At 56.0% G+C, this 27,871-nt stretch overlaps 1 protein-coding gene across 2 annotated transcripts in view; it reads right to left on the bottom strand.

Annotated features, from left to right (window-relative positions):
* Positions 1 to 25,089, bottom strand: part of MARK4 (microtubule affinity regulating kinase 4) — a 31,970-nt gene extending 6,881 nt beyond the window's left edge. For both annotated transcript variants that reach the window (XM_012761399.3, XM_012761397.2), the window contains exons 1-13: positions 24,733 to 25,089; positions 19,690 to 19,890; positions 17,217 to 17,270; positions 17,016 to 17,064; positions 16,246 to 16,311; positions 16,102 to 16,172; positions 14,739 to 14,795; positions 12,505 to 12,741; positions 9,500 to 9,619; positions 8,988 to 9,087; positions 7,199 to 7,308; positions 6,436 to 6,595; positions 2,862 to 3,079 (exon numbers count right to left, since the gene is read on the bottom strand). In XM_012761399.3, coding sequence (XP_012616853.2) covers positions 2,862 to 3,079; positions 6,436 to 6,595; positions 7,199 to 7,308; positions 8,988 to 9,087; positions 9,500 to 9,619; positions 12,505 to 12,741; positions 14,739 to 14,795; positions 16,102 to 16,172; positions 16,246 to 16,311; positions 17,016 to 17,064; positions 17,217 to 17,270; positions 19,690 to 19,890; positions 24,733 to 24,783 — 1,494 coding nt within the window. In that variant the 5' untranslated portion in view covers positions 24,784 to 25,089. The remainder of the gene's footprint in view (positions 1 to 2,861; positions 3,080 to 6,435; positions 6,596 to 7,198; positions 7,309 to 8,987; positions 9,088 to 9,499; positions 9,620 to 12,504; positions 12,742 to 14,738; positions 14,796 to 16,101; positions 16,173 to 16,245; positions 16,312 to 17,015; positions 17,065 to 17,216; positions 17,271 to 19,689; positions 19,891 to 24,732) is intronic.
* Positions 25,090 to 27,871: the final 2,782 nt, after the last annotated feature.

Raw genomic sequence — 27,871 nt, 5'->3', positions numbered from 1 at the left:
CTCCCCTGCCCTCTCTCACAGGGAATGAGTCAGGGGCCCGTGGGGAAAATGAGAGTGAGTAGGAGATGGCTGAAAGGTCCCCAAGACATGAAACGTTCACAGGTGAACCCAACCATCTAGGCTGAGTCCACTGGAGCAAGGAAGCCAGGGGTAAACTGAGGCAGGGCAGGTTCCCAGGGACCATCCTTGTCTACCCCACCTCCTCCAGCAATACCCCCTCCCACCTTGGGAGGCACCAAGCTTTTTGTTAACACACTTGTTCACGCCACACTTGTCTCTCCCCTCCCAGGCTTTGTGCTCACTGGCTGCCTCACCTGCTAGAACATTCCTCCTACCTCTTCCCCGACTCACTCCTACACGCCGTTCAGCCCCAGTTCACAACACAGCCCCACCCGGGCCCGGGCTGAGTCAGGTGCCTCGTCTGGACTCCCCACTGTGGCCTGTGTCAGCGTGTCAACACCTGCTCCCGCCTGTGTCCCCAGCCCACACGGGACTGTGGCTCTGGGAGTGTCGGGACCAGGCGGCCCTCCCTCCCTCTCGGGCGAGTTGGGAAGAGACCCCGTCTTTCCCATTCTCTCCAAGTTTGTCTCAGCTTGGTGTCATTTCTTCAACTGTTTGGCAGAATTCCACTAGTGGGAGCCATCTGAGCCTAGAATTTTCTTTATGGAGAAGGTTTCGGATTGTGGATTCAATTTCTTTCATAAGAATCTAAGACTGTTCGAGTTTTCTATTTCTTCTTGTGTCAGTTTTGGATAAGTTGTGTTTTTTTTTTTTTTTTTTTAGAAAAGTGTCCATTTCATCTAAGTGGTCAAATTTATTGGCATAAAGTAGTTCCTAATATTGTCTATTATTATTATTTTTTTGAGATAGAGTCTCGCTCTGTTGCCCAGGCTAGAGTGCCATGGCGTCAGCCTAGCTCACAGCAACCTCACACTCCTAGGCTCAAGCAATCCTCCTGCCTCAGCCTCCCGAGTAGCTGGGACTACAGGTGTGCGCCACCATGCCCGGCTGCCTCCACTCTTTTATTCCTATGTTAAGGATATTTGATTTTTCGTTTAACGTGTACTTTTAACCTGCACTATACCATTCTCAGGAACTCAGACGCAGGAACCCCAAATACTACATTTCCCAGACTCCTTTGCAGCACAGGTTCTGGATATAAGTTGGGTTCTGCCAATCTTTGCACTCATGAAGATCTGGAAGGTGGAAAAGGGATGTCAGCCGCTTCCCTGCCCCCTGACTTCAGCCCGCACAGGCGAGGTGACAAGACAAAGGTCTTTGCTTCAGCAGGCCCCAGTGGCTGCTGTCCAGCCTGCTGGGTGTCAAGAGGCTCTTTTGGTGGAGGACGGGGCTTTTGAGTCCTGAGTAACAGCCACGACCATGACCGTGTGCTCCTGAGTCCACCAGTGCTGGGGCGGCCTCAGGGGCGGCAGCTGCCCTGGTGGGTCAGCGCTGCTGTGTGGCTGTGAGTGTTGTCCCTGCAGGTCCAGCCTGTTGTCTGCTCCTCCAACCCTTTCTAGGATCTGATTTTGTTTTCATTTTCCTTTTCTTCCCACCCTAACATTAAGCCGTAAGAGGCACCTTTTGTTTGAATACTGCACTCCCGCTTTGCCCTCTCCTTCCCTGCCACGTCCACCTTTTCCGGATTACAGATCACCAAGCAGCCACGTCCCTGTGTCCCTTCTGGCGTGAGTAGGCCAGGGAGCTGTCCCCAAGAGCACCTTCTCCTGACCCCCCGTGGGGCTTCTCCCTCTGCTGTCCCCCAGCTCCCACCAGTCATGGCCAGCCACCACCTGCTGCTGCAGGTCACCACCAGCCACGCCGGTCAGAGCCATTCACTGCCAGTTACGGCCAGCCATGGCCGGTCAAAGCCAATGAAGGCGGGTCAAAGCCAGCCAGAGCCTGTCAAAGCTGGTCACTGCCAGTTAAGGCCAGTCATGGATAAACACTGCTGGTCACCACCAGTCCTGACCAGTAATGGCTGGACGCTGCTGGTTATGGCTGGTCACTTCCAGTTAAAACCAGTCAAAGCTAGACACCACCAGTCACCATTGCTGGGCGGGCACCTACTCATGGCTGGGCCTCTGCAGAAACGTCCCCACCCAGCAAACAGCCACGCAGCCTTGCTCTAACTTGAGTCTTTAGAACCCAAATAAACCCAAAGTGACCAGTGGCACCAAAGGCACTAGGAAGAACTTAAAAGGATGAATGTTGCCAACTACGTACAAGAAAGATGAGTATTTAAAAACTTAATTCCTATAACTTCTTTGTTAAAGAGCAAAACCTTATGCTAAAAATGAAACAACTAGGCCAGTCGCAGTGGCTCACACCTGTAATTCTAGCACTTTGGGAAGCTGAGGCAGGGATCGCTTGAGCCCAGGAGTTGGAGGTTGCAGTGAGCTGTGATAACGCCACTGCACTCTAGCCCGGGCGACAGAGCAAGGCCCTGGACCCTGTCTAAAAACCAAAAAGACCCCAGAAGCATTTTGCGTCCGCACCGATGGTGACCCACGCTTTTAAAATGCCCACAACCAGTTCAGACCAGCACCTGTGCGGGGCTTGGTCATGGCCAGGCCTCAACCGGCAGGAGCCGAACGTGACCCACCGGTCAAGGGCACGGCCTCGGGGCAGCTCTGCGCATGCGCAGAGCACAGGAGCCGGGATCGTGACGGACCCGGGCGAGCTAAGGGGCGGTCGGGGGAAGCAGCTCCTGCTTTCTAGATTTCCAAAGCACTTCATTCCCCTGTATTAAATCCTTCCTGCTGAAAGCACTGCTGCTCTTCTTTCCGTTTCCGACACCACCCGTTAATTCGTGCACCAGCATCGAGCACGTGCGGCTGCCCCCAGCCCTGGCCACTCACAGGGGTGCTCGTGCTGTCCTTCCGCCGCTCCGGGATCTCGGCCTTGTTGGGGTTGTGGGCGCTGCTGACCATGGGGCTGGACGGGGGCAGCCCCCGGCTCCCGCTGCCCGCGGCGCTGCAGCTCGCCTTCCGGCCCGGCAGCCGCTCCTCCTTCAGCTCCGTCTCCCCCGTGCTCGTCGGGCTGCGCTTGGGGTGCAGGGGTGCTGGGGACGGGCCGCCTGGGGGAGGGGCATCGGTTAGAGCTGCCGTCACCGGGAAAACCCAGAATGGACCCGGACACTCCAAACAGATGACACGATGCAAACATACGTCGTTCATTGCGGCGTTTGCTTTTTGTTTTGTTTTTTTCTAAGACTAGGAGGAGCCTAAATGCCCCTTAACAGGGGGATGACTATGTAAGTCAAGGTATTTCCACACCACGGAATACTAAGCAGGTACCAGAAAGAACGAGGAAGCATTTGATGTCCTGATATAGAATTATCTTCAAGACAGACTATAAAATAGAAAAGGCAGGGTCTACAGTGTGCCATCATTCGGATAAAAAAGTGTTGTGTATAAATATCTCCAAAAGACTATCATTTGTATTAAAAGGGGAGAATATTTGTTTTTATATATCCTTATCTTCCTTCCTTCTTTCTCTCTTGATCCCTCCTTCTCTTCCTTCCTTCCTCTCTCTTCCCATATCTCTTTATACATTTCAATATGACTAAAATCCCTCCTAAAGAATTCATATAAAACCAGTTGCAGGCCAGGCGCGGTGGCTCACGCCTGTAATCCTAGCACTCTGGGAGGCCAAGGTGGGAGGATTGCTCGAGGTCAGGAGTTAGAAACCAGCCTGAGCAAGAGTGAGACCCCATCTCTACTATAGAAAGAAATTAATTGGCCAATTAATATACATAGAAAAAATTAGCCGGGCATGGTGGCACATGCCTGTAGTCCCAGCTACTTGGGAGGCTGAGGCAGGAGGATTGCTTGAGCCCAGGAGTTTGAGGTTGCTGTGAGCTAGGCTGACGCCAGGGCACTCGCTCTAGCCTGGGCAACAGAGTGAGACTCTGTCTCAAAAAAAAAATAAAAAGAAAAATAAAAACCAGTTGCAACGGCTGCAATAAACTAGGCGCTGGGGAATGGGTTGGACAAAGACTTTTTCATCATCTACCTTTCTCGCACCAACCAATTTTGGAGGATGTGACTGTATTAACAATTTCAAAAACAAGCCGGGCACGGTGGCTCATGCCTGTAATCCTAGCACTCTGGGAGGCCCAGGCAGGTGGATCGCTCGAGGTCTGGAATTTGAAACCAGCCTGAGCAAGAGCAAGACCCCGTCTCTACTATAAACAGAAATTAATTGGCCAACTAAAAATATATAGAAAAAAATTAGCCGAGGCTGAGGCAGGAGGTTGCTGTGAGCTAAGCTAACGCCACAGCACTCACTCTAGCCTGGGCAACAAAGTGAGACTCTGTCTCAAAAACAAACAAACAAAAAAACAAAGCAAAACCAATCTGGTCCCTTGGGACATCTTAGGAGTCTGTTTTAGAGCCAGGGGGTGAAACGCACTCACAAGCTTCAGACGGTCAGAATGTCTACAGGTTATATCCTCAGGGACACTAATGCGCAAAGTCCCAGACCACGAGCTGGGAGCTTTACGACGACAGTGACTGACACTGGGCACCCATCGGCGATTGCAATCCTTCACCCCGATAATCCCCGCAACCCACATCTCGGTGTGGGGATTTTTGAAGGCTGCCACGTTCTGACCATATGACATCGGAGTCTCAAGCTCCTTGGGGACCTTCTGGGCCAATCTTGTTACTTTATAGACAGGGAAAGGGGAGCGGTTTGACCACCCAGCAGTGGTGCAGCATGAGCGAAACGGGCACCTCCTGCCTCCTCACTCTAGTGTCTGTCCCAGAGTAAGGAACTTCACCCCCGCACACAAGTAGGGCTGTAAAAACGAGAAGTTGGGAAATATTCCGGAAGTTCCTTAAACTGCTAAACATAGAGCTCCCAGATGACCCAGCAATTCCGCTCCCACATATGCGCCCATGAGAAACGAAGGCAACACGTCTACACAAAAACACGTCCACGAAAGTTCCCAGCAGCAGCATTCACGACAGCCAGAAAGCGGAAGCCAGCCACCTGTTCACTGGCGGATGGCGGGAGAAACAAAATGTGGCACAGCTGTGCGGAGCAACACGCTTCAGCAACAGATACGTGTATTTGATATGTGTAGCAGGGATGGAGCCTGAACACATTACGCTAAATCAAAGGCACTAGTCGCAGAAGACCACATGTTGTATCATTCCAGTTATCGGAAATGTCTAGAATTGGCAAATCCATAGATGTAAAATTACACTGATAGTTGTCAGAGCCTGGGGCTGTGACGGGGGTGGGGGTGGACAGAAGATTGTAAGTTGACAGTTAAGGGTTAGGGAGTTTCATTTTGGGGCAATGAAAATGTTCTAAAATTGGTTGTGTTAAACAAGGTGTTTATTATGTAGGAAAAAAATAATATATAAAAAATAATAAAGTTGGCTGTGGTGATGGATGTACAACTCTGTAAATATATTAAAGCTGCTGAATTGTACACTTTATTTATTTATTTTTTTTTTGAGACAGAGTCTCGCTTTGTTGCCCAGGCTAGAGTGAGTGCCGTGGCGTCAGCCTAGCTCACAGCAACCTCAAACTCCTGGGCTCGAGCGATCCTTCTGCCTCAGCCTCCCGGGTAGCTGGGACTACAGGCATGCGCCACCATGCCCGGCTAATTTTTTTATGTATATATCAGTTGGCCAATTAATTTCTTTCTATTTATAGTAGAGACGGGGTCTCGCTCTTGCTCAGGCTGGTTTTGAACTCCTGACCTTGAGCAATCCGCCCGCCTCGGCCTCCCAAGAGCTAGGATTACAGGCGTGAGCCACAGCGCCCGGCCTGAATTGTACACTTTAAATGGGTAAGTTGTATGCCATGTGACTTTTATCTTAATAAGACTGTCAAAGGATTAACATTAGATGAGGCTGTGGGTAAGAGACCCCCTCGGAAGTTTCCATGCCTAAGTGGTGGTTTCCATTCATTTTCTGCAGCAGATGAAATGTCTGTCAGCTGCAGAATGTAGGTACAATCAGGTGTGTCTGCCCAGCCCCCTTCTACTAGGAAGGAACTCCCTCAACTCAGTGTGGAGGAGAGGCCAGAGGGCAGGCTCTCAGCAGCCACTTTGTACAATGTGTCCTCCTGTGCTCCAGTCATAGTGGATTAATCCCAACAGGACTCTGGTATCAGAGCTCCACCTCTGATGAGTGGACTAAAATATGCCAGCTACCATCTGGGCTGGTCCCTAAAGCTGAGATGGAAGAAATCTGGGAGCTGAGAGATCAGGAAAAAGATAAGGTGAGATCAGAGACCAGAGGAAAAACCAGACAAGCCAAGAGGAAGAAAGACACAGGGAGTGTCTGCTCCGGGTCTGGCTGCGATTCCAGTGGTCGGAATCCAGCGGGTTCCGACCTCCCCAGTCGGAGAACCCTGACACAGGCAGGTCCGAGCCTTGGGCTGGGGGACTCGCTGGGGTGGGGCGACACTCACAGAAGTCGCTGTGCCTGCGCTGGCGGTGGTAGGTGGAGGAGGAACTCCGCTGCCCTTTGCTGTGGCCGGCGCCTTTGCTGGAGCTCGTCCCATTGGTGGTGTCGCTGGGCGCCCGCACCCGAGCCAGGGCCAGCCCTGGGGCACCCCGGTCCCCACCCTCCTGCAAGAGAAAGACAGACGAGGTGCCTCAGTCCCCGCCCCATCTGCGCCCCCAGTCCCTCCGCCCCTAGTCCCTGCACCCCCAGGTCCTCCGCCCCTAGTCCCTGCGCCCCCAGTCCCTCTGCCCCAATTCCCTGCGCCCCCAGTCCCTCCGCCCCTAGTCCCTGCGCCCCCAGTCCCTCTGCCCCAAGTCCCTGCACCCTCAGTCCCTCCGCCCCTGTCCCTGTGCCCCCAGTTCCTCCGCCCCAAGTCCCTGCGCCCCCAGTTCCTCCTCCACCCCTAGTCCCTGCACCCCCAGTCCCTCTGCCCCAAGTCCCTGTGCCCCCAGTTCCTCTGCCCCAATTCCCTGTGCCCCCAGTCCCTCCGCTCCAATTCCCTGCGCCCCCAGTCCCTGCGCCCCTAGTCCCTGCGCCCCCAGTCCCTCTGCCCCAAGTCCCTGCGCCCCCAGTCCCTCCGCCCCTGTCCCTGTGCCCCCAGTCCCTCCGCCCCAAATCCCTGCGCCCCAAGTCCCTCCACCCGAAATCCCTGAGCCCCCAGTCCCTCCACCCCTAGTCCCTCCGCCCCAGGCATGGCCCATTCCCCAGGGCCCCCGGCCCCCTCTGACCTCAGTCTTCCTGCCCAGCAGGAGGTAGGTGGCGGTCACTTCGTTGTACTTCTGGCTGGTCAAGGCCTCTTTGATTTCTTCCCGTGTGTAGCCCATACCCACCATCACCTCTGGGAAACGGGTGGAGAAAAGGATCAGTCTCCCAGACCCTCCACCCACCTCTGTGCCACTCAGCAATGCCCACTGTTTGAACTTTCCCATGTCCATTCTGCCAGCGTCACCGTGATTTTCCTTGAAAGAACATTCTTTCCCCTCTTCAGTCACCTGGCTGACTCCTGACTGCTCCAAACCCCACCACGGGCACATAAACCCAGGTCTGGCCAATCAGAGTGTTCCCCTCCTAAAGGTGCGCTGATTGGTCCAGAGCAGGCGTGTGGCCCAAGTCTGGCCAATTAGAGCAGTCCATCTCCAAGGCCACACTGATTGGTTCAGGGGTAGCCTATGGGCACCAGCCAGGGATTTTTATTGGAACATTAGGAAAGTGGCTTCTCTTCCTGATAGGGTGTCCAGGATACTAGGATACGCTGTTACCAGCTTGCCCCCGTGTCACGAGAGCTGCCTGGAAAAGAAGCCACCAAGGTGAAGATTCTCAACTGTCTCTGAGCACCTGGATCCAACTGTGCCTGAAGGCTGCATATCCTGGGCTTTTCAGTTATGTGAATGAATAAATTACCACTATTAGGTTAGATCATAAAAAATTGCCAGTATTGACATTTTTTGACCTATAGAATGGCAATTTCATACGGTTCAAACTTTTTTTTTTGGGGGTTCAACCTGTTATTATTATCTTGTTAAAGCAAGAATGACTTGGGTTTTCTGTTACTTGTAACCCTGAAGGTCCTGATTAATGCAGCCAGACTCCGATGGTGGCCTCAGTTTCCTCGGCTGTAGAATGGAAGGTTCTGGATGGCTTCTAAGGGGTTTTTCCAGAGCTAATGCTTTAGGGTTCAAGGGTTCTAAGATTCCAGGCTAGAGGGATCAGGGCAAAAGGGTGGCAGGTGAGATATGTGCCAAGGTGGGGGGTTTCCCCAAACATGCAGATCACTAATGACTTGGCTCAAACCTTTCTAGAAGTGGTCTATGATTTGCATCTTTTTTCTTTTTCTTTTTTTGAGTCTCGCTCTGTTGTCCAGAGTCTCACTCTGTTGCCTGGACTAGAGTGAGTGCCGTGGCATCAGCCTAGCTCACAGCAACCTCAAACTCCTGGGCTCAAGCTATCCTCCTGCCTCAGCCTCCCAAGTAGCTGGGACTACAGGCATGCGCCACCATGCCCGGCTAATCTTTTCTATGTATGTTTTTAGTTGGCCAATTAATTTCTTTCTATTTACAGTAGAGATTCGATCTCACTCTTGCTCAGGCTGGTCTCGAACTCCTGACCTTGAGCAATCCGCCCGCCTCGGCCTCCCAGAGTGCTAGGATTACAGGCGTGGGCCACCGCGCCCGGCCTGTGACTTGTGTCTTAACATTCAAAACTAACATGCATGTGCACTTATCACACGCCAGGCACTAATATAAGTGCTGTATGCAGATTGCCTCATTTAATATTCATAACTCTATGAGGTGGGTGCTGTGATTATTCCCATCTGCAGATGAGGAAACAAAAGCACAGAGAGAGGAAGCTAGAGTCACACAGCTAGAAAGTGGCAGTGCAGGGACTGCAGCCCAGACTCCTCGCCGCTTTCCCTAAGAGCCCTGCACGTTTCTCGGATGCACCGACCAAGGCGACAGGTGCGTGCGAGCTCCCGCCCTGGCTCTGAGCCTCTGGGCACCTACTCTCCCTGCCCCTCACCGATCCGCTTGGTGTCCCCGAAGTCCTCCTCAGGCTCCGTGTATGGCTTCAGCTCCTCGCCCTCATACCCGATGTTGATCCACTTGTCTTTCATGATTTGCTGCGGGGAACAGGAGCGGGACAGACGGGGGTCAGAAGGAACCAGGAGTAATGCAGCTCCCCACCTCCCAGGCGGGCCCCCAAGTGGGGCCACCTGACCTGCCCCACACCCCCGGTGCTTAACACCCAGCATCGTGGACTCCCTGGGAGCTGGCACCCGCTGCCCCTCCCCCATCCTCTGCCAGAGCCTCCTGCCGCCACCCACCTCCTCCGCATCATCTGGGCCCCTGGCACCCTGTAATCATCCTAGGAGCTCATTAGCTAATTACTGGCAGGGTGGGGTTGCTGGGGGTGGCGGCAGGATGGGCCTGGGAGAGGAAGAGTGGGGCGAGAGGGCTGTTGGGGGCAGGGAGCGTTTGGGGAAGTCAGGAGACGGGAGGAGGGGACCCCCGGTCGGTGGCTGCGGGGCTCACCTCGAGAGTACAGCGTTTAGCTGGGTTCAGCACCAAAAATCTCCGCAGGATGCTCTCACAGTCTGTTGACATGTAGAAAGGGACCCGGTACTTCCCTCTGAGGACACGCTCCCGCAGCTCCTGGGGGGACGGGGTTACTGGGGGAGGGGTCCGCCCCGACGCCCCACCTGTTACACATGCTCCCATCTTTGTCCCCACCCCTCTGATGGAAGTGACAGAAGCTCCGAGTCCCAGCTCTGACGAGGTGGGCCAGATCCCATTCCTCTCCTGACCTCAGTTTCCCATCTGTAAAATGGGAACATTGTACACACATAGCAATGAAACACTTTTTTCAAGAGCTAAATGACTTTTCATTCAGGGCAAATCTAGAGAAAGTGAATTCTCCAAGTCAGATAAGAAGGAGACAAGCCAGTGAGTCAGCCTCCAGCCTCGGGGCCTGTCGCCAGGGTATACCTGAGTTAACACCCCAAAAGTGCTTAGCACTCCCTGGGGGGGGGGGCCACCATGTAAACATCAGGTTCACTAAAGGGGAGGGGAGATCTCCACCCCGGCCTCCCTCCCTCCCTTGGACCCCTCTCCCCGCCCCCAGCCACGCCTGCTTTCCAAGGACCTGCAATTCTCCAATCCCCCAAGCGCATTTGCCTCACATCCTAGTTACTTTTAAGGGCCTTTCAAAATAAGATAAATTTGAGGCTCCATGGCCTGGTGGACCAGGGGAAATCCCTTACATTTGAATAAAGAACAGGTAGGGTGGGTGCAGTGGCTACACCTGTAATTCTAGCATTCTGGGAGGCCAAGGCGGGTGAATCGCTCAAGGTCAGGAGTTCGAGACCAGACTGAGCAAGAGCGAGACCCCATCTCCACTGAAAATAGAAAGATATTAGCTGGACAACTAAAAATATATAGAGAAAAAATTAGCCGGGCCTGGTGGCGCATGCCTATAGTCCCGGCTACTCGGGAGGCTGAGGCAGGAGGATCACCTGAGCCCAGGAGTTTGAGGTTGCTGTGAGCTAGGCTGACGCCACGGCACTCTAGCCTGGGCAACAGAGTGAGACTCTGTCTCAAAAAAAAAAAACTGAGGGAAGCAGGAAATGGGTGGGCATGGGAGGGGTGAACCAGAGTCCCTTGGGGTGGAGCCCCCTGCCAAGTCTCGGTTGGAGCTGCCTTCTGGGGCATTCTCCTAAAAGGGCTGGAGAATGCACGTGCCTAGGGCGCTTCCTGGGACTGCAGGTAACTAGAGTCCCAAGACCTGTGGGTATTTAATATGGATTGCTTTCCGGGCACTTACCCCACCACCCCAGGCAGTGTTTTCTAAGCTCTTTATGCAAATTAAATCCATTTTCCCAATGCTATGAAGTGTGGTTATGATGTCCATTTTCCAGATGAGTAAACTGAGGCCCAGAGAGGTCTGGTCACTTGCCCTGGGCCTAGGTTTGAACCCAGGCAGTAGGGCTCTGGAACCTGTGCTTGTGAACACTGTGCCACACTGCCTTTGTCACATGTTGGTGAGATGGTATCGGGCCACCACTGCCACCACCAGAGCGGCTGCCTAGGGTGACACTGTGTCCAGACACCAGCCCCTGGAGAAGGGCTTTCTATACCCAGACCAGTTGCAAGTAGATATTCTTAACGTCCTGGTTCAGAAACGGACTTGTCCAAGGTCACTCAGAAAGGCAATGACAGAGCTGGAACCTGTCCCTGGCTCTGTGCCTCCTTTGCCCAGCAAGGCCTGGGGTACCTGGCGGGGAAACCAAGACGGCAGGAAGTGACAGAGGCCTGGGGCAGGTGATTCACTGGTCTTGCCCTTTGAAAAGGTCTCTTAGCGTCACGCTTGCAGCTCAGAAAAATTTTATGTGAGTATGGACCGTGCGACAGGGGCCTAAACTGTACCAAGGCCACGTTTCCTGTGTGTGATCATCGGTATGAAAACGCCCCTGGTCTCAGGAGATAAACCGCTGTAGCCTTTAGGGATAAAGGGACACAGTGTCTGCAGCTAACTGTCAAAGGGCCCATCAATAATGATGATGACAGCAACATCATCATGTGCAGATACAGCAAACGTGGCCAAAGGCCAGCGACTGTGAGCCTCCCAAAAGGTACCATGTGTTCTTTGTTCTATTCTTGCAACTTTTCTGTAGATTGGCAATGTTTCAAACTAACAAGTTCAAAGGGAAAAAAAAAAAAAAAAAAACAAACCCACCAACCTACAACTCAGCCCACACTCCACACCCCCTTCCAGAATTTTCCCGCCCCCGGCACCAGCCAGAATCTGATATGATATCTATGTTGCCTATTGATTTTGTTTTCTGCCTGGCTCTGCTGTTGGAATGTTAGTCCACAAAGACAGGAATTTTTTTTTTTCCGTTTGAAGTGTACGATTCATTGGTTTCCAGTATCTTCGCTGAGTTGCACAATCCTCGCTTAACCACAATCGATTTTAGAACATTTTTCATCACCTCAAAAGGAACCTGAAGCCTTTAGCCTTTCGCAATCGGCCCGCACGCCTCCCTCCCCCAGCCCCGGGCAACCGCTAGTCCCCTTTCCGTCTCTACGGTCCGGCCTGCTCCGGACACTTCGTGTAAACGGGATCACACGCTCTGTGGCCTTTTGTGACGGGCTCTGTCCCCCGGCACAGTGTTTCCGAGGCTCCCCTGGGGTGGGACACAGACAAGGGCAGGGGCTTTTGTGTTTCTAGCTCATGTCATGTTTGCAAAGCCTAAAACAGAGGCTGACACTGAGACGCAGGCAAAAAAATAGTTGCTGACGGAGTGGATGGCGCAGGATTTGAACCCAAACCTGTCAGCTGAAGGCTCGTGTCCCGAACCCCAGCACAGTCCGCTCGGGCTGGCCTCGCGGCCGTGGGGACTCGAGTCCTGCCTGCCCCCCCCCCCCCCGTCCTGCCAAGTGACCTCAGGCCAGCCCCCGCGCTGGCCCTCTGCAGGGGGAACATACAAGGGGCGGGCCCTGACCGCGGGCCGGGAGCCCTGCCCAGCCCCGCCCGGCACCTTGAGGTTGTGCCCGTCGAAGGGCAGCGAGCCGCTGACGAGCGTGTACAGGATGACGCCCAGGCTCCAGATGTCCACCTCCGGCCCGTCGTACTTCTTGCCCTGGAACAGCTCGGGGGCGGCATACGGGGGGCTCCCGCAGAACGTGTCCAGCTTCGAGCCCAGCGTGAACTCGTTGCTGAAGCCGAAGTCGGCGATCTTGATGTTGGCCTCGGCATCCAGCAGGAGGTTCTCGGCCTGAGAGGAGAGGACGGGGCGGGTGGGACGCCGCCCCCGGGACTGACCCTCGGCCGGTCCCTTACTCTCTGCCCGACCTTGGACAGCAACTTCACCTCTCTGGGCCTCAGTCTCCTCATCCATAGAATGGGGATAATGAGAGGCCCCACCCCATAGGGCAGTTTGAGAATGAGCTAATCCACGTAAAAGGCCAAGAACAGTATTTCATACCCAGCAAGCGCCACGTCACATTGCTACCACGTGGGCTGCACAGCTAGGGGTCTTCAGGCAACCTCCCCACCCTCTGAGCTTCCGTTTACCCAGGAGAAAAAGCACGAGGCCTGACTGCTCAGGACCGATACAAATGAGAACAATAATTTAATCGGATGCTTGCTGCAAGCTTATTATGTGCCGGGCGTTGTGGACTGTCGCTTATAAGAGTGGCTGCATATTGTGGGGTTGAGACTACAGAATCTTGGAGAATTCCAGCTTCAAATCCTAGCTCCACCACCCACTCACTGTGTGGCTCTGGGTGTGTTACCAGAGGTCTCTGGGCCTCAGTTTCCCCAAGTGTGAACGGAAGGCAGTTAAGGGGTTAAGCGTCAAGTGCTCACACAGCACCTGGAATGCAGTCAGCACATAATAAATGCTTCGTATTGTTACACGATTCTGTCTCTTTCTTGCGGCATGTGGTCTTATAATTGCCATTTCACAGATGGGGAAACTGAGGCTCACGAAGGCCACACCAGAAAGCGGCGGACCCGGAATCCAGGCAAGGCCAGCCGGCTCCAAGGCCACCAGTATCACGGGTGGTTTATTTCTGTGTCACCTCCTGTCCCAACAAAGGGACACACCCCACAAAGACACATCCCAGAGCTCTGCCCCAAACCTGGATCTGACGGCATCTGCCTTGCTCAGGGGTTACATTTCCTTTCCTGGCATTCAAGGCCCCGCGATCCAGACCCAACCCCACACACATCTGGGCGGGTTCCAGAGGCAGGTCCCCCTGGTGTACCAACGGGTCCCTGAAGCTCATTTTGGGCGTTCCACGACCTTCCACCAGGGGGCGCGCAGCCTCCAGTTTACTCGTCACCGTCCACCGCACCCCACGGGGCAACGGAGCGATGGCCACCGTCAGGAAACATCCACCGCCACTTGACAGCGGAAATTTATGTCTTTTGAATCTAATAATAGTTTTCAAAATGGGGCTTACATGTTGACATCTTTTTTTCATCTCGCTTTTACTGCAATTCTATTTTATCCTATTTCACAAAAGTGGAAGTTTGAAAGTTTTTTCAAACAAAACCAACCCGGTCCTTTGTCACAGAGTTTGGGAAGCCCCGCGTCAAAGCGCTGAGCACACGACCTAGCACACAGTAGGTGCCTTCAACATGACAGTTCGTGACAAATCAATTCCAGCCAGACAAAGGTTCAGCTATCTGGTCTTAGGGGCGAAGTGCTGATCGAGCACGGGAGGTGGGGGAGGGGACCCCGGGGACGGGGACCCTGGGGACGCGGAGCTGCACGAGGGGCTGCCCTGCTCGGCGGACAGGTGGCTGGCCTCGCCCCTCCGAGTCCCCACTTCTCTCTCCAGGGCCCTTCTCAAGTCCTCAGATCCTGCTGAGGCCCCGCGGGCAGGGTGACCCCAGGGCTCTACAGTCTACATTCTGGAAGATTCCAGAACTCTCTAGGGTCTGAGAGATGCCGAGGCCCTGAAGGCGCTGAGAGCGATGAACTCTTTATCGCATCCCGGTGTCCTTGTCCCACACCCACGCACCCGCCCGGGACACTTTGTTTCTTCCCCCTCGTTCACTCCTCCTGCCCCTCCTGCCCACCTGTCGCCATGGAAGCCTGGGACAGAGTCGACGGGCCGGGGGCTGAGGGAGGGGTGGGGAGAAGAGGGTGGGGGGGTTGCTGGAGGGCACAGGGGAGCCACGCAGGGCATGCGGGGCAGGGAGAAGTGGGGGCCTGTGGGCCGAGCTGCGGTCCCTGAGGTCGCAGTGGGGTGGGGGTCTTACCTTCAGGTCCCTGTGGACAATGTTTTTCTGGTGACAATAGTGCACAGCCGACACAATCTGGAGGGGAGGAAGGTCCGTTACTTGCGGCCCCCAAAGCCCTCAGCTTCCTTCAGTGGCCCCGAGAGCCGCTCACACCCGACCGAGCCAGGCTGAGACCCTGGGACCCCGCACCCTCGGCTGACACAGTGACAGGTGCTCGTGGGACCTGCACAGACACACACCTCCACAGGACACCCGGACACAGGGGCGTCAGAACCACAACATGGGGATGAGCCCCTCCTGCCTTTCGCACCTGGAAACTCCCATGACAACATCGCACACCTGTAGGGGACAGGCGGCCCGACTCGCCAGGGCTCACGCCCCTCGTACCTAGGACAGCTGCGTCAGCGCAGCAGCCTGGTCTCAGCCTGACACTCACACACTGGTGGAGCCCAGGCACCCTGGCACTTGCATGTCCTCTTGCCACACACCCATGCACTGTGAACACCCTCATGCCCACAAGCAACACCTGCACGCCCAGGTGCCTTCACACCTGAACGTGACCCAGCTGGGCACCTGCACATCTACACCTGCATAGCCTCGCACCTGGGCGCGCCTACACCTGCGCGGCCCTATGCCTGGGCGCACCTACACCTGGGCGTCCTCGCACACCTGGGCACACCTACACCTGCACATCCTTGCGCCTGGGCACATCTACACCTGCATAGCCTCGCACCTGGGCGTGCCTACACCTGCGCGGCCCCGTTCCTGGGCGCACCTACACCTGCGCGTCCTCGCACACCTGGGCGTCCTCGCACACCTGGGCACACCTACACCTGCACATCCTTGCGCCTGGGCACATCTACACCTGCATAGCCTCACACCTGGGCGCCCCTACACCTGCACATCCTCGCACCTGGGCACATCTACACCTGCATAGCCTCGCACCTGGGCACCCAACACCTGCGCAGCCCCGTGCCTGGGCGCACCTACACCTGCGTGTCCTTGCACACCTGGGCACACCTATATCTGCACATCCTTGCGCCTGGGCACATCTACACCTGCACGTCCTTGCACACCTGGGTGCGCCTACATCTGTGCCCCCCCCGCACACCTGGGCGCACCTACACCTGCACGTCCTCACACACCTGGGTGCGCCTACACCTGCACGGCCCCGCACACCTGGGCACGCCTACACCTGCACGGCCCCGCACCTGGGCAACTGCATGTCACGAACACCCAACTCTGCACCTTCACCGACGCCCAGATTTAAGCCCCATCCTCAGGTCCCTGGCCAGCCCAGGCCACACCCAGCTCGCGGACCCCCCCAGGGACCCAGGCACCCCCACACTCCGCCCAGCCCCAGCCCCAGCCCCCCTCTGACCTGTCGGAACTTGGCTCGGGCTTCCTTCTCCTTCATGCGGCCGTGCGACACGAGGTAGTCAAACACTTCTCCTGCAGGCAGAGGCGGGCAGGGTCAGCGAGGGGTGCGGGGGTCAAGGGAGGGGGAGGAGGGGCGCGGTCTCACCGGCACTTGCGTATTCCATCACCAGGTACAGCGTCTTCTCGGTCTCGATCACCTCGAAGAGCTTCACTGCACAGGCCGGGGGTGGGGTGGGGGTTAGGTGGGAAGACACTCTCTAGCCTACACTCAGCAACGGCGGGATGTGCCAACCATGTCATCCCCTGCTCAAGAACCCTCCATGGCTCCCTACTGATGGCCAGATTTCCCCAACTCCTCAGCCTCGCTGTGCCACCTTTTCCACGTGGTCCCGCACGAGAACATCCGCGCGGCGAGGCCGGGGACCTGTGCCTGTTTACTGGCGTGCCCCGTGCCCGGCACACAGCAGCCGCTCGGTCAATGTTTACCGAGTCAATGAATGAAATGGATGGACGAATGCCGCGGCCACATCCAGGACAGGCTAAACTCTGCTTCTCTCGGTGAAGACCCCTCCCTCCCCCCTCGGACTAATGACAATGACAATGACGGCAATGCTGCTACCGATGAAAATGCCCAGACCAGCTTCCGCACAGGCCTGAACTAGGCATTTCAACGCACGATCCTATCTGATTCTCAGTGACCTTGGCCCTCTTCTCACGCCCACTCTGGCAAGAGAAAGAGAGGCTCAGAGAGGTTAAGCGACTTGCCCAAGATCACACAGCAGTGATGCTACTAGGAGAAACTAGGTCTCTCTAACTATTTCATAATCACTGCCCAGGGCCCCCACCCCGATTCTGTCCTTTCCCTAGTGGCCTGGTGGTGGCCTGCCTCTGATCCCGCTCCCTTCCCCTCCTCACCGATGTTGGGGTGGTTCAAGCCCTTCATGATGCGGACTTCGCGGAACAGCTGCGCGTGGCCGGAAAGGAAGACAGAGAAGAGTGAGGGCGGGTGGTTTGGGGATCCTCTCCCCTGCCAGGCCGAAGCAGGAGGGGCCGGGCAGGTCACCCGGCTGTCCCCGGAACCCAGCCCCCACTCCGCTGCCTCTCCCTGGGCCTCACCTTCTGTAGGCTGCTGGGGTTCAGCTGGGTTTTGTCGATGATCTTGATGGCGACCTAGAGGTGGAGAGAAGGGGGGAAGGTCAAGGCACCAGGGAGTACCTCCCTGTGGGGGAGGTTCTCCGACTCAGGTCACCCTGGGATACCGTTCCCTGGCCCCCTCTCTCAGGAGCACCCTCAATCTGGGCCATTCCTAGTGGATGGGAGAACCTGGGCCTCAGGACCTTTGCACATGCTCTTCCCTCCATCTCCAATGCTGCCCTTACTTCTGCAGCGAAATATCCCTTATTCCATGGTAGGGGCGAGACAAGGCTACTCCAGAGGACTGTGTTAGGGTGACCAAGATCTTGAGGGGATCCCTTTGTGACAGGATCCCTTTGTTAGGGCATCTCAGATCATTTATCCATCACAGCATTGTTTTGAGCACATGAACTATGGAATAATAAACAACCAGCTAACATTTACTGAGCACTCACTATGTGGTCTACGTGCTTTATAAATGAGAACTCTTGGCCAGGCACGGTGGCTCATGCCTGTAATCCTAGCACTCTGGGAGGCCGAAACTGGAGGATCGCTCAAGGTCAGGAGTTTGAAACCAGCCTGAGCAAGAGTGAGACCCCGTCTCTACTAAAAAAGAAAAATAAAAAGAAATTAGCTGGACAACTAAAAATATATAGAAAAAACTAGCCGGGCATGGTGGTGCATGCCTGTAGTCCCAGCTACTCGGGAGGCTGAGGCAGGAGGATCGCTTGAGCCCAGGAGTTTGAGGTTGCTGTGAGCTAGGCTGACGCCATGGCATTCTAGCCCAGGCAACAGAGTGAGACTCTGCCTCAAAACAAATAAATAAATAAGAACTCTTTTAATCCCTCACAACAACCCTATGAGTGCTATGATTATTCCCATTTTACGAGTGGGGAAACTGAGGCACAAAGTGGTTTAGTCATTTTGCCAAAGTTACATGGCTAGTAAGTTGTGGGCTGGATTTAAACTTATGCGGCCTGATAAAGTCTACCTCTCAAACACTTAAAACTTTAAAAAACATATATATTTTTAAAGAGCCTTGAAATAGCACGGGGGGAAAAATCAGAATGTTATTGGTCAAGTTTTTAAATTGAATTACACACTGGGGTAGAACATTATAAGTTTTTCAGTACTGAAGAACATTTTTTTTTTTTTTTGAGACAGAGTCTCACTTTGTTGTCCAGGCTAGAGTGAGTGCCGTGGCGTCAGCCTAGCTCACAGCAACCTCAAACTCCTGGGCTCAAGAGATCCTCCTGCCTCAGCCTCCCGAGTAGCTGGGACTACAGGCATGTGCCACCATGCCTGGCTAATTTTATATATATGTATATATATTAGTTGGCCAATTAATATCTTTCTATTTATAGTAGAGGTGGGGTCTGGCTCTTGCTCAGCCTGGTTTCGAACTCCTGACCTTGAGCAATCCGCCCGCCTCGGCCTCCCAGAGTGCTAGTATTATAGGCATGAGCCACCTCGCCCGGCCTCACGAATGGGTTTTTAAAAAATTTGTCAAACACTTTTTTACACCAGTATTGAGACGATCATATGGTTTCTCTCCTTTTGTCTGTGAATGTGGTGAAGTACATGAATAAATTGTCAAATGAAAAAGAACTCTGCATTCCTGAGATAAACCCAGCTTTGTCATCACACAGCTTTCTTTTACTGATTTGCCAGATTTTAGTTAATATTTTAAGATATTTGTATCTATGTTCCAGAGTAAGACCGGCCTGTAATTTTGTTTCTTATCTGTTTTTGCTTTTACAGCCAAGCTAGCTTATAAAAATCAGCAGGGCAGTGGAACCTCTTTCTTTAGTCTCTGGAAGAATTGGCATAACATTTGAACGTTTGGTAGAATTTGCCCATAAAACCCTCGGGGCCTGGTGTCATTTTTGCGTATGGTATAGAGGCGGCACGAGGGCAGGGGAGGGTCCACCCAGGGCAGAAGAAATTGCTCCAGCGATTTCTCTAAAGTTGAAGGGGAGTGCAGAGGAAATCATGAAACCACGCACCGCCTTTGTTTTTCATTTAAGTGTGAGGCCGAGGCTTGGCGTCTAGGACTAGGTCTAGGACAGCCCTTTCTGCAACAGTATTGCCGTGCTCAGCACAGATGCCCACTCTGCAAGGGAAGGTGGGGAGACTGAGGCTGTGTGTAACTGAAACACGACAGGAATAAACCTGGTGTACCCTCAAGATCACTGGAAGACTTCAAGGAACCAAAAGCCACCATGAAAACCGGGAGATAGCCCCCGGTTCACGCACCAAAGCCACGTGCGTCCGTAGAAATGCCACACCTGGCTCTCACTGTGCTGTGGATAATTTCAGGGATGCCTGAAATTTGGTTCTTTTTTTTCCCCCCCTACTGGGAAAATCTGAGCTATGATAACCTGTCCCAGCAAATGAGGGTCAACCCTGATCTCTACCAACGTCCCCCCGAGGCTCTGGTCCTGCCCTTACTCACCTCCCGACCGGTGAGGATGTGCCGAGCCAGCTTGACTTTGGCAAAGTTGCCCTTCCCGATGGTCCTCAGCAGGCGGTAGTTGCCCACGTGGGGCTGCTCCTCGGGACAGGAGGCGATGGAGTTCCGGCAGCGGGCACCCAGGGAGCGGCTGGACCAGGACGGGCCTTTGTCTGAGGAGCGGCTACTGCCCAACGTGCCATGCTGGGCGGGGGAGACAGGGGAGCGTGAGCTGTCCGAGCCTGCCTTCAGTGGCACCCGCGGGCTGGGGCCACGAACTCTAGCCCTGGTCACCAGCCCGCTGGTGGCCCTTTTCAAACTCAGGCCATGGAGACCCGCTATGCCTTTGGATGCTCCATCTCTCTCTCTACAAAAGGATGCCCCTGAGAACAAAAACCCCGGGGTCTCCCAAATCCACTGCATCCGGGTCCTCAGACATCGGGCCTCTTCTTCCCCCCTCACTGCAATCTGTCTACCCTCAACTTCCTTTGTTAGTTACAGGCCTACCTCGGAGACCTAGTTCTCAGTTCTAGACTGCCACAACAAAGTAGTCTATCGCAATAAAGCAAGCCACACGAATTTTTTTTGGTTTCCCAGTGCATATGAAAGTTACGTTCACGCTATGCTGTAGTTTCTTGAGTGTGCTACGATAGCATTATGTCCAAAAACACTGAGCATACCTTCATTAAAAAAATATTGTACTGCTAAAATATGTTAACGATCATCTGTGTTTTTGGTGAGTCATGATCAAAGATCAGCAGTCACGGATCAGCACAGCGTAATAATAACGAAAAAGTCTGAAATATTGTGGGGACTACCAAGAAGTGACACAGGGAGCACACGGCGGCGCACAATGGCGCCGACAGACTTGCTTGACGCAGAGTTGCCACGAACCTTCGATTTGCAAAAAAAAAAAAAAAATGCAATATCTGCGAAGTGCAATGGAGTAAAGGAGGTATGCCCCGCCATCGCCACGATATTTTATTCTAAATGCTGCAGCTCTGAACGCTGATCAGAGCCCAGTCTGGACTCAACGCTCCACCGCGGCCAGCACCGGGCCAGCCATTGGTCACTGTCGCTGCTCTAGCCCCAATTCTACTCCAAACCCAGAGGTCAACATTTTATTCCAGTCATTGTCGCCCCAGACTGGGCTCCAAACATTGCAACCAAGTCTTTCATTTTGTCCCGAAGCCCTGGTTGAGTCATTGTTCCCTTCCTTCCGTGTAAAACATTGTTGCTTCCACTGCCCCATGCAACGGCAGCCGCTTGATCCTGCCCTGACCCACTGTCTCCCACACCACCGCTCCTCCCTGTCCCCATCCCTGTCCCCGACGTTCTGTTCCTGCTGTCCTGTCCCTCCCAGGCCTCTCTCCCCCGCAGGTCACCTGCCTGCTCCGAGCTGGCCTGGCCTGATTGCGAGCCCCAGGGACTGTGCCTCCCTTTCAGGGCTGGGGCCCAGGGTGCCAGAGGGCCCAGACCAGACAGCTCCGCGCAGAGCCTGTGCGGCCCTTGTGCCCGTCCCAGGGCCGGGTGGGAAACACGCGGACAAAGGGAGCCGAGGAAGAAAGAAGGGCGCCGGGTGGCCAGGGGGCTGGGGGCCTGGCTCTGGTCCTTGCAGGGAGTCTCCGCCAGGCCCCTTAATAGCAGTGACAACCAACGTTTAACGAGTGCTGGTCACTTACGCAACACGATGCCTCATACTGCATCATCACCCCCATTTTACAGGTGGGGAAACTGAGGCCCACAGCCGGGATCTAATCCCAGACAGTCTGCCCTGGAGTTGAAGCTCTTCACTTTCCGTCGCTTATATGCCCCATGTGCCTGGTGCATTTCCACCAAGCAGCCCGTGCTAAGGGCCACGTCCCGTGCAGCGAGCACCGCACCCACATTTAGTCCCCACGGAGGGAGGCACCTGTCCTCCGAGCCCCAAGAAGAGACACTGAGCCTTGGAGAGAGGTGGCTTGTGAAGGTCACACAGTTCATTCCCAAGGGGCAGAAACACAAGCCCCCCTCCCCCAGCAGTGCCAAGCACCGGGCTGCAACCAACCACGCGCCCAGGGCCCACGGCCTCCAGCGCGGGTCCAGCTATGGTCTGCGCGCTCCAGACGGGACCCCGGGGCTCAGGCAGGGGGAGTGCCTTGCCCAAGGTCACAGGGCACATGGAGGATGGAGCAGAGCGCCCGGGATTCGAACCTGGGCCTGCTGATTGCTCCTGGGCACCAAGCTCTTTCCGAGCTCTTTCCCACATCCCACGGGGCGGCGCCCCCCAGGCTTCCTCCCCGGGGAGGTCGGGAGGGGAGGTGGAGAGCAAGGCGACAGGCCTCCCATCCCCACCGGGATAAGCGCTTGGAGAAGAATCCCCATCAGGTGGCAGCAGGGAAGCCAACTACAGATGGGATGGCACCCCGTGGAAGGCAGCAGGGCGGCGGGACCCCTGCGAGGGGCAGCTGGGGCAGTGGGTGACAAAGGCCCCAGGGGCTGGGGGCGGGAGCTAAAATTGGCCGGCACCACCAGCTGGCCTGGCTCCCTCCTGCCCGGCTGGCGCCCCAACACTGGGGCCTGTTGCTAGGGAACCTAGGGAGGCTGGCCCCCTGGTGGGGGGCCCTGGAACTTGGGGTGGGGGAGCATGACCCCAAGTGGCTGTGGCCATGGTAACCAGGTAGCAGGGGAAGGGGTTACAAACTCAGATTCCAGGGACAGACAGGTGACACCCTGCGAGGATGGCCAAGCATGTCTTCCTGACTAGAGGTGGAGGACAGAGAAGGGATTAGCCATCCTCAAATCCCCTCCCGGCACACTTCTTGACGACAAAGGGACAGCGAGTCTGCATGTGAACCCCATTCTACAGACGAGGAAACCAAGGCTCAGAGAGGTGAGGTCACTTGCCCGAGGTCACACAGCTAGGGAGAGACAGAAACTGGGCTTCACCCAAGTTCACCTGAATAATTAGACTAATAGTAATGACAACAATAGCAGTTTCAACACGCTGGCCCAGTGCACCTTCCTGACATCATCCTGTTGGCTCCTGAACACACCTCTGACAGGGAGGTGCTACCATGGACCCCACTTAGAGATAAGGAAACTGAGGCTCCAAGCTGGGAGGGAATCGGCAAGCTCACTCAACCACTAACGACAGCCCTGGCTTGCGAATCCACGGGCTATGTGACTCAGAGCCACAGTCCCAACAGCAGCGACCATGTGGGACACTTCCTATGTGCCAGGCTTGCCCCAAACCGAGTAGCCTTCCAAGGGACTCGAGTGCTCACCCCTATTTTCCAGGGCAGGAAACTGAGGCTCAGAAAGGGAGAACCAGTGGTCTGAGGACGAGTGCAAACCAGCCGGCAGTGCCAGCATTTGAAGCCAGGACCGTGGACACCCTGGCACCCCCCAGTAGAGATCAGGGAAGGGAGGGGGTGGGCATTTCATCACGCTCCAAACTGGAGTCTGGCCCAGCAACGATGGGGGATGGGGAGGGTCCTGCGAGATGAACAAGGGGCAAAGATATCTCCCTGGTGGGGACCTGGGGGGGGCAGCGGAGGGGGCAGGGACCTGGCAGAAGGCCTGGGCGAAAGGGACAAAGACCGCGACTGGAGAGGAGGCCGGGCATGGCTGGGCGTGGGTCTTCACAAGCACTTAGAGTGACCAGAAACATGGGACATGGGGGGGCAGGGGGGGTCTCCCTGGGATTGTCAGGGTTGCAGTGTAGGGGCAGGGAGGGGAGCCCAGGAATGGTAGAGGTGACGAAGCCATGGGGACAGTGGAAATCACAGGCCAAGAGTCCCTGGGACTAGGGGGGGATCTCCTAGAAATCAGAGAAGGGGATCCTGGGAGTGGTCTTTAAAACCAGAAAAGGGGCTGGGGGCCTGCACCTATGGGGAAGGGGCTTCCTGGGCAAGGGACAGCCTAGAGGAATAAGGGCTGAGCCTTATGGGAAGGCAAGAGGTCTAGAAATTTGGGGAGAAGGCTGCCAACAGATTGACCCCAAGAGAGGAGGCTTGAAGCCAAGGCAAGACCACAGACTTCAAGCCCATGCATCTTCTGGAAAAAGGATGTGGGGCCAGGCCCTGTGAGGTGAGGAAGGCCTCTGAAGCTGAGGAGGGGGTTCCTCAGGAGGCCAGACCCCCCCCAAGGAAGGGGGAGGCCCTGGGGCAGGAGAAAGGACAGTGGCCTAAGAGGAAGGGGCCTGCACTCGGCCTAGGAGGGAGGTGGGGAGGTCGGGTTTGGGGAGGGGGCTTGCCTGAGGCTGAGGAGCTGGCACAGGGAGGATGAGGCCCGGAGTCAGCGGGTCCAGGGCCTAGAAATCGGAGCCTGGGCTGGGTGGGGGCCTGGAGGTTGGAGGCCAAGGCTTCCTGGGAGAGGAAGAGACCAGAGAGGGTCCAGGTGGCATCTGGGGGCCCCAGGTTGCTGGGATCCGGGGACAAGGCTGCTTGGAAGATGGGGACCAGGCCTGGGAATGGAGAGACCTTGAGGAATCCAGAAAAGGCCCTGGGCCCGGGAAAGGTGGAAACCAGGTTCCGCGAGAGAGGGCACCCACGGGGCCGGGTGTGTCCTGGAGGGGCAGAGGGCCCGGGGTGAGACGAGGGGGTGCTGGGGGGCCGGCCCCCAGCCTCGGACGAGGAAGGCCGGGGCGGAGGCAGGACTGGGCCAGGCCTGGCCTCCCGGGAGAGGGCCGGGGCTGGGCCTGGGGGTCAGGGGCCCTGCGGGTCCGGGAGGGGCGAGCTGCCGAAGCGGCCGGCTGCAGGGGAGGGCCCGCACTCGCCAGAGAGGGAGGGGCTGCTGGAAGCAGGGGAGGGGGCTTCCTGGAGGGAAGAGTCCCGAGCGGAAGCGGTCCGCGCCGGGCGCGAGGGGTCCCGAGAGAGGGGCGCCCCGGGTCGGGCTGGGCTGGGGCGGGAGGGCCGGGAGGCACGGAGTCCGGCGGGGGTGGGGGCGGCGAGCCGGGTCGAGCCCGGGAGACGCGAGCGGCGACTCGCGGGCCGGGGGACGCGGCGGGGCGGGGGGTGGCGGCCGGGCCGGCCGGGGCTCCCCGAGGGGCCGGGCCGCACTCACCGCGTCCGAGTTCCGGTCGTTGCCCGGGGCCAGGGCCGTCCGCGAAGACATCTTCTCCGGGCCCGGGGGCAGGGGCGGCCGCGTGGGGGGGGCGGGGATCCTGGGGTCCCCGGTCTCCCCTCCCCCCCCGCCGGCCGGGGACGCGCTCAGAAGCTGGGCACGGTGGACGCCGGAATCCGCGCCGGGGAGGCGGGCGGGGCGGGGGGCGGCGCGCCGCGGCTGCTAGTGGCCCCGGGCAGCCGGGGCGCCGGGCGCCATGGGCGGCGGGCTGGCGGGCTGGCGGGCCGGCGGGCCGGGAGGGGGCGCGGAGCCGGCGGGCGGCGGCGGAGGGAGGCGGCGGAGGGGCCGAGGAGGAAGGGACGTCAGGGGGAGGGGCGGCCGGGGCGGGGCCGCCGAAGCCCCGCCCCCCGCCGCCGGCCCTTAAAGGCGCAGGCCCGGGCTGGCCGGGGGCTCCGGGGGTGGAGGCAGGTCCGGGCGCGCAGGTGGGGAGCGTGTTCCTACAGGACGGTGGCGACTCGCCGGAGGAGAGAGAAGGGGAGAGAAACGCCGGGGCAAAGCGCCAGAGACGCAGAGAAAGTAGTGAGAGATGTAGAGAGAGACGCACACAAAAAGAGAGAGACGGGGATACAAAGGGACAGAGAGAGCCGGCGACAGGAGGAGGGAAGCGCAGAGACACGGCAGGGTGAACGGAGGCGAAGGAGGGCAGAAAGAGGGACAAACGCAGGGAGCAAAAACACAGAGTGTGGGAGCGGCAGAGAGACCGAGAGAGACAGAGACAAAGAGATACACACAGAGACGCAGAGATCCGCGGGGCAGGACCCAGGTGCCCACACCCTCGCTCGCGGCCCACCCTCTCGCGAGTCGCGGCTCCGCACAGAGGCCTCGGGGTGCGGAGGGGTGGCGGGGCGAGCGGGGGGCCTGGCCACTGCGGAGGCGGACTGACCTCCCGAGTGACACCGCCTCACCCCGGAGCTCCAGACCCCAGGGTTGGGGCTGCAGTGTCCTCTCTATCTGGCAGCGGGACCCGCGGGCAGGAACTCGCCCTTTCTGGGCCTCACTTTTCCAGTTTGTAAAATGGGGGGACGGACAGGGATGGGACTCCCTGGCAGGGTTGGTGCAGGGGCAAAGGAACCCTGTGGGGGTATCACCTACGGGACACAGCGACTCTCCAGATGGGCACACTCAGACCTGGCCGAAGCCACACAGTGGTGTGGGGACTGCCCGTGGCCTCCAGACCAGGGTGGGATGAAAGAAAGGGGCTTTTCGTAGTCCTGGCCCAGAATCACACAGTCCTGGGATGGTGTCTGTGCCCTGTCCCACCCCCACCCCAGTCTATCTGACCACCTTCTTGGGCCTCAGTTTCCCTTTCTAAAAAATGGGTGTGTTGGTAACAGGAGTGGGCTGGAGCTGGCTCAGGCGAGCCGATTGTCAAACAAGTTGATTGTTACAGTCTCAGGAATTTTGGAACTGGTGGTTAACCACAGCCATTATTAGAAATTAAATTATGCAAACATACAATCAAACAAATTGTATTAATAGTACAGGTAATACATACTCATCACATCCAAATTATTTGACTACATCTACTATTATCTATGATCCTGAGGTTGTTTACATGTATTTTATCTGCATAACGAAACTTCTGTATGATGGTGGGCCACCTAGTGCATCTCTCCTCCAAAAATGCTTTGAGCGACATCACCTTGGTAGCCTGGAATTAGCCACGGTGGGAATATTTACACAATGGAAATTGGCAAGTGCTGCAAATCAAGGCTCGCCAACCCCCGCCCACAGAGAGCTGGTTGTTAAACATTAACTGGTTGAAACTATCACCTACATAGAATCATGGAGGCTTCCCCTGTGGCAGGCTCTGAGCACTTTATCCTTCCTGCCACCCCATGAGGTAGGGCACATCGTTGTCAACCCCATTTACAGATGAGGAGACAGAGGCCCAAGGAAGAAAAGTCACATCTGAAGGTCACACAGCTAGTGACCTTGGGATTTGAACTTCCAAGCGCCCCCAAACTATAGCACTTGGAGTTTCAACCACTATGGTGTCCTGTCCCTGAATAATAATAGTAGCAACCTCAGGCTGGGACAATCAATGAAAAAAATGAGTAAAGCACTTCACAGGGGGTGAGATTAGAACTTCCTATGTAGGGACATTCTTATTCTTACTCGGCAAATGGAGCCTGAGGAGTCTCAGGGAGGGAAACAGAGAGGGAGGAGTTCAGGATAGTGTTCTAGAAGCACCCAAGGGCCCTGCAGGGTGAGGGATGGGATGGAGTGGCTGAACTCCCCCCCCCAATCATGTCCCAGCCCTAGCACTGAGACCTGCAGTTCCCCCTGCGCCACACGGGGGAAGCAGATCGCCACCCTGCACAGGCTGCCTCTCACTACATAGGACACTCCCTTGCTCCCCTGTCCCCGGCACTGGCCACACCCCATTTCCCAGATGAGGGGACTGAGGCTTACAGAGGGGGCGGCTATAAATGGATGAACCTTGAAAACATTGTGCTATAAGTGATAGGAGCCACTCACAAAAGGCCACAGAGTGTACGATCCCATTTACATAAAACGTCTAGAACAGGCAGGTCCACAGGGACAGGAAGGGGACCAGTGGTTGCCAGGGCCTGGGGGGGGGGGAGGTGGGGAGTAATGGGGAGCGACTGCCAATGGTATGGGGGTTTCTTTTTGGGGTGATGAAAATGTTCCAGGATTAGGTAGCGGTGATGCTCATCACAACCTTGTGAATATACTAAAACCCACAGGACTGTACCTTTTAAAAGAGTGAATTTCATGGCATGTGAATTACATCTTAATAAAATTAAACTAAACTGGAGAATTCAGTCTTGAACTGAGGCCTTCAGCCCTTTGAATCTTTTTTGTTTGTTTGTTTGTTTTTTGAGACAGAGTCTCACTCTGTTGCCCAGGTTAGAGTGCCTATTTCACAGCAACCTCAAATTCCTGGGCTCAAGCAATCCTCCTGCCTCAGCCTCCCGAGTAGCTGGGACTACAGGCATGCGCCACCATGCCTTGCTAATTTTTTCTGTATATTTTTAGTTGGCCAATGAACTTCTTTCTATTTTTAGTGGAGACGGGGTCTCGCTCTTGCTCAGGCTGGTTTCCAACTCCTGAC

The sequence above is a fragment of the Microcebus murinus genome, chromosome 16 (assembly GCF_040939455.1).
Source record: "Microcebus murinus isolate Inina chromosome 16, M.murinus_Inina_mat1.0, whole genome shotgun sequence".
NCBI lineage: Eukaryota > Metazoa > Chordata > Mammalia > Primates > Cheirogaleidae > Microcebus > Microcebus murinus.
The sequence above is the reverse complement of the archived record's forward strand: the minus strand, read 5'-3'. Positions and strand labels throughout refer to the sequence as shown.